This window comes from Poecilia reticulata, linkage group LG20 (assembly GCF_000633615.1).
Source record: "Poecilia reticulata strain Guanapo linkage group LG20, Guppy_female_1.0+MT, whole genome shotgun sequence".
In the NCBI taxonomy this organism is placed as follows: Eukaryota; Metazoa; Chordata; class Actinopteri; order Cyprinodontiformes; family Poeciliidae; genus Poecilia; species Poecilia reticulata.
In genome coordinates, this window is record NC_024350.1 from 4,873,659 (window position 1) to 4,879,113 (window position 5,455).

A 5,455-nucleotide genomic window follows, 5' to 3' on the forward strand; every position below is an offset into this window, starting at 1 on the left:
AATAACATTAATAATAGTAGCTAAGCAATAATAATTGCTTACTATACTACAGTATAGTAATAATAATTATTATTAACTTTGTGTTGGTCTGTCACGAAGAAGCTCAGCAAAGGTTGTAGAGACAAACAAATATAATTCTAGGAGAAATTCACAATCTATTGGTAGTAAAGTAACATGAATTAGTGTTGCTTTGATTCCTAATATTTGTGTTATTCCCATGGCACATCGGTGAGGTGTGAAAGTTATTTGTGCTCTCCGGTTATATGACGACAGCTGGTCACGTGACGCGCAGGGTTTTTTCACACTTTTGTAAACAACATGGCGATTGACGGAGTGGCCCAGCTTGCCCGCTGACCAAACACTGTGCTGCTGTCAGAACCGCATGTTCGCTGCAAAAACCAGCATTGTGTGGTAGACCGGGCTGAAAATCCCGATCCAGCTAGCGGACAAGCCCCACCGAAACCAGGAGGAGTTGGACCAACGAGCTGTCAAGAGGACTGCCCATCGGTAGCTAATGTTATCGTTAGCAACTTTAGCTAACTCTTTCAAATCTGCATCGTTTTCTGCAGCACATACACACAGGATACATGTGACGGTAGATTTTATTTGGCGAACCACATACGTAGTTTAACATAGGTAGTTTGGGTTTAAGAAGTCAAAGTAATGAAATAACTTGTCAAAGTGACTCTTTTAGATGCAGCCTGACATTACCTAACGCTTCTTCTTTTAATAATTTCCTCCTAATAAACACAGTGTTCTTCACATGACCTCTGCAAAACTAAAACCCGAAATTGTCCTCCCAAAATGTCTCCTAACCTTCTGTCTCTGCTAGGCCCTCTCAGTCTATGGGCTCGCAGTCCAGTTCTGGGATGTCTTGTGGAAGGGGCTCTTCCAGTGGCAACCCAGGAGACCAGTCTGAAGCAGCAGAACCGAACCAGAACCAGAGCAACAGCAGCAGTAGTAGCGGCAGCAGCAGCCGAGGCCGCAGGACGGCTGACAGGCAGCAGAGCGACCGGCAGTCCGCTTTCGAGGAGGACGTCGATTTAGCTGAAGTGCTGGCTTACCTACTGAGAAGGTAAATGTGGCAGGAATTCATTTATATTACACAGGGGCGGATCTAGAAACATATTTATGGGGTGGCAAGAGGGGGACATGGATTTTTTCAGGGGTGGCAGCAACAAAAACGTCTCGTTCTCACGTTTAGCTTACACAGACCTAACATTGGACTTAATTTACTTGATTTACTTGTTGCAAAATATTGTTTTCAACTTGCATTGTTTCAAAATGAGCTTCATGTAGCACTGAGGATTAAATATAATTTCTTAATATAGTAAATTATTTTTATGTCTTTCATACTCCTGCTAATTGATATGTATTACTGAATTGGACAGCGCCTATTAGTTGCTATGTGATTCATTGAATTATATCCAGAAAACCATTTTATCCCAATGCAGGACGAGCAGAAAACTGTCACAAAAATATTTGTAGCGCCATCATTTGTTATATGACTAAAACTAAAGAGGAGAAAACTGACAAATTCTCCGTGATATAAATCTATAAACAATTTTGTTTCTGTTAGTTCTGTCAAGATGCAAGAAGGGGCAAATTTCTCTTATATTGGTCAATCGTTTTATTTTAAATTTGCTGCAGGAGCCCTAGTTTGATGATTAGTTCAGTTTTTGTAGCTTGTTTAAGTTTTAGGAATTGCAGCGGCTGCAGACAGTACGCCCCAATAAAGGTACAATAAAGCTTTTAAACAGGTGAAGAACCAAACACCACTTCTATTCCGCCTTTTCTCGCTCTGTGTGTCGGCTTTACGTGGGCCCGTTGCCATGGCAACCGGCAGACAACAGCTCAACGAGCAGATGGAGCAGAGATTACAGATCAGGGGAATCAACACCAAAAAACAAACATTTCCCACACAAAAAAGTATCAAAAACACCAAAACGGAACATTCAGTCTGACATTATGCTGACAGGCTTGATGTCTATATTGTCATTATTAATAAGTTTTCGCCTGAGCACAGCGGTGGTTGATTAGCTTATTTAAACAGCTGCTCTACTGATGACTTGGTGGGCAGGTTGACCTGTTTTAGTGCTAACGGAACCAAAACACACCGAACTACGCAGCACATGTTAAGCTTATCAAAGTCAATAGAAGGCTAGCAACAGTTAGGCTAGTATAACTGACCCACTGCTCACTTCTTCAATGTTTTCTTTAAGTTAAAACTTTTTCCTCACCTGTTAAATCTGAAGCCCTTGTTATCTAATTCATAGGGTTGAATTAACCGTTAAATATCGCGTCCATTTTTCAGATTCTTTGCGTGACTGTGGTCCTGACCACCCATAATGGTGACTCAATGGACAGCAATGGCGCAGGTGTGGCGCACGATAAGTCACGTAATGTCTAGTCCAGTCATTTATATCCATCCATATCAATGCTGCTGCCTCGCGCTCTGTCCTTCTCTTGCACTTCCCGCTACTCAGCAGTAGGTGTCAGGTTGCATTGTGTTGCATTCAATGTTGTCGGAAAAAAGAGATTCATGCGCTTAATGTCCGATTTTCCATAACTATTTATTGAATTCATAGTCGCCAGCTGGGGTGGCAACAGAGGTGGCAAGGCTCTTATTTGGGGTGGCAACTGCCGCCCCATGCCACCCCAGTAGATCCGCCCCTGTATATACAACAAAAAACAAGCGCAAAGTTTGCGTTATTTTGTGTGTTATTTATGAAGACACTACTCAATAACTGGACAACTCACGAAGACGTTCCTTACTGGAATCTAATTATCTCTGTAAACTCACATAAGGGCACTAAAACGACCTACTTCCTGTTTGCTTATATTATGTAGGTCAATTGAGTCAAGATGACACGAGAATGCACAGAATCCCTTTAAATTAAATTGTGAATGGCAGGGCTATCACTTTCACGAGACTGTTGGCATAGAAAACAGTAGCGCATTCACATCTGCTATATCTTCTGTGTGATCGTTCTCTACACACATTAAACAACCTCACAGTGTAAGTGCATGGAAGCAGACGGTCTAATCGATAATCATACCAGCTCATTCGTGTAACGTCACAAGGTATTAAATCAGTTTGAAGTTTATGGGTTTTTAATCTTAATTGCATTTTATCTGTATTTAGTTTTCTTGGTGGGGCTGCACAGTGGCATAGTTGGTAGAGCTGTTGCCTTGCAGCAAGGAGGTTCTGGGTTCGATTCCCGGCCCCGGTCTTTCTGCAAGGAGTTTGCATGTTCTCCCTGTGCATGCATGGGTTTTCTCCAGGTACTCTGGCTTCCTCCCACAGTCCAAAAACATGACTGTCAGGTTAATTGGCCTCTCCAAATTGCCCCTAGGTGTGAGTGTGTGTGTGGATGGTTGTTTGTCCTGTGTGTCTCTGTGTTGCCCTGCGACAGACTGGCGACCTGTCCAGGGTGAACCCCGCCTCTCGCCCGCAACGTCAGCTGGAGATCGGCACCAGCAACCCTCCCGACCCCACTGAGGGACAAGGGTACAAGAAAATGGATGGATGGATAGTTTTCTTGGTTTAGTTGCTCATGAAAAATCATCCCCTAAAAGAATGTTTTTCTGTTAGGTACAAAGGAGTATTAGGGGTCACTTGAAGGGCGTTAAAATTTGTGGCTGTTGTTTTTTTTTTTTCCATTACAGAATAAATAACCTACGTTCTGACTGAAAAATACTGTGCTGAAAAATAAAGAATTTGTAATTAAATCCCGTTCTAGAATATAAAACTACTGGCTTGATCACAAAAGGCATGGCTCTGCACCACTGTTAATTTCATTTAATGGCTGTAATTTAATCGCAAAATAGTAATTTTATACTTGTTGACTCCATTGCTGATATGCTTACTCGGATTCAGTCCATCAAAACAAAAAAGTTACATTTCTCTAAGTGACCCTATAAGTAAAAAGACAAAGTTTTTAAACTGATAAAGCTAAGTCAAATGAAACACGGTTTTGAGCTTTTTTTTTTTTACAAACAAGAAATGAAAATATTCCCACCTCATGATGCTGCCACTACCATTTTTTCCACTGATATTGTGCGCAAACAGTTTTCTTTCACAGGTGGCGTTTTCCTTCAATAGCAAAAAAAAAAGTTATTTGATCTGATGTGAGTGGAGCACCTTCCTGCATGGCGTGAATCCGCAAGCTGGTCCTAAAAATAAAAGAAAAACATAAAATGTACAGTGGATGTAATATCCCATAATATTCCAGGAACCTCTGTGACCTTTGCACTCCTTGGCATTGCCTACTGGCGTAAGACTCCAGCAGATTGAAGGTTACATTTGTAAGCAGAGTGTGAACTCATGACATCTGGACTAAATTGGCCAGAAACGATTGCGCTGTCGGCAGTCGTTTTGCGATATTATTGTTACACAAACTGATTTCCTTCCACTTGACAATTCTGCTTTACTCTATTTTTGGTCTAGCACAAAATGTGTGAAAAAAAGTGAAATATTTCAAGGTAATTTCATAGATTATCGTAACCTGAAAATAATTAAGTGTGACTTTTTTGCTCTCATCTACTTTTTGAGCTCCTCGTTCACCTTTTAACAAAGGAAAACAAAAAATACTGTACATACAACATAATTTGTATGAATTATTCTATTTTTGGTGCATCGGCTAAGATTCCCTTCAGTATTTTTTCCTGGATGTTGATTAATGTTGCCTTTTTGTGTGCAGGGGCCAGGTCAGAGTGGTCCATGGCCATGAAGCTACTGGACTGCAGCTGGTCCAGTCGTACTCCGACTCCGATGAGGACAGCGACGGAGCCTGGGACGGGCGGCTGGGCGACCGCTACAATCCGCCAGGTAATCTCCGTGTGAGCCAGACAAATTCTCGATTTGATCATCTCCTCTTCCATAATCAGTTGTCCCCGTTTTCAAAACTACAATGTCTTTTTTTTTTAGCACTCATGTAAAATCACGTTGACCCCTGAGTAGAAAGTTCTTGAAAACTGTAGGAATGTTATGTTTTAAAAGCACACACTTCCAGAATTTTCTGCTTATTAGACTGTATTTATTTCCGTCCAGTGGACTCCCAGCCCGACACACAGGAAGTGGACCGCAGTGAGATCCGAACGCAGATCCTCCTGGCTACTGCCTCATCCGCCTTAAAAAGCCGACACAGTTTCACCAACATGCTCACAGAGGTCTGATCCCGAAGATTAAAAAAAAAACATGGCAAAATATGTGCTTTAGTCCAACTTGTTTTATTTTAAACATGACTATAAACATATATTTAACAGAGTTTAATTGTGTGTGTGTGTTTTTGTCAGGTAGTAATTGTTTATTAACTGTTTTATGCCCAGAGAGAACAAGGCAGATGTAGAGGCTCCAGTTTTTCACATGGAGAGTGCAGCCGTATTCGCACACAGTGAGTAGATTTCCCCCTCTCAGAAAAAGACAATGAAAATTGGTAAAATAAATATATAT

The 5,455-nt window shown here is 41.3% G+C and overlaps 1 protein-coding gene across 1 annotated transcript in view; it reads left to right on the forward strand.

Annotated features, from left to right (window-relative positions):
* The first annotated feature begins 295 nt into the window (after positions 1-295).
* The window catches only part of dcaf11 (ddb1 and cul4 associated factor 11), a 15,441-nt gene continuing 10,281 nt past the window's right edge, over positions 296-5,455 (forward strand). The window contains exons 1-5 of the mRNA XM_008438414.2: positions 296-507; positions 833-1,075; positions 4,704-4,831; positions 5,054-5,172; positions 5,332-5,396. Coding sequence (XP_008436636.1) covers positions 846-1,075; positions 4,704-4,831; positions 5,054-5,172; positions 5,332-5,396 — 542 coding nt within the window. The 5' untranslated portion in view covers positions 296-507; positions 833-845. The remainder of the gene's footprint in view (positions 508-832; positions 1,076-4,703; positions 4,832-5,053; positions 5,173-5,331; positions 5,397-5,455) is intronic.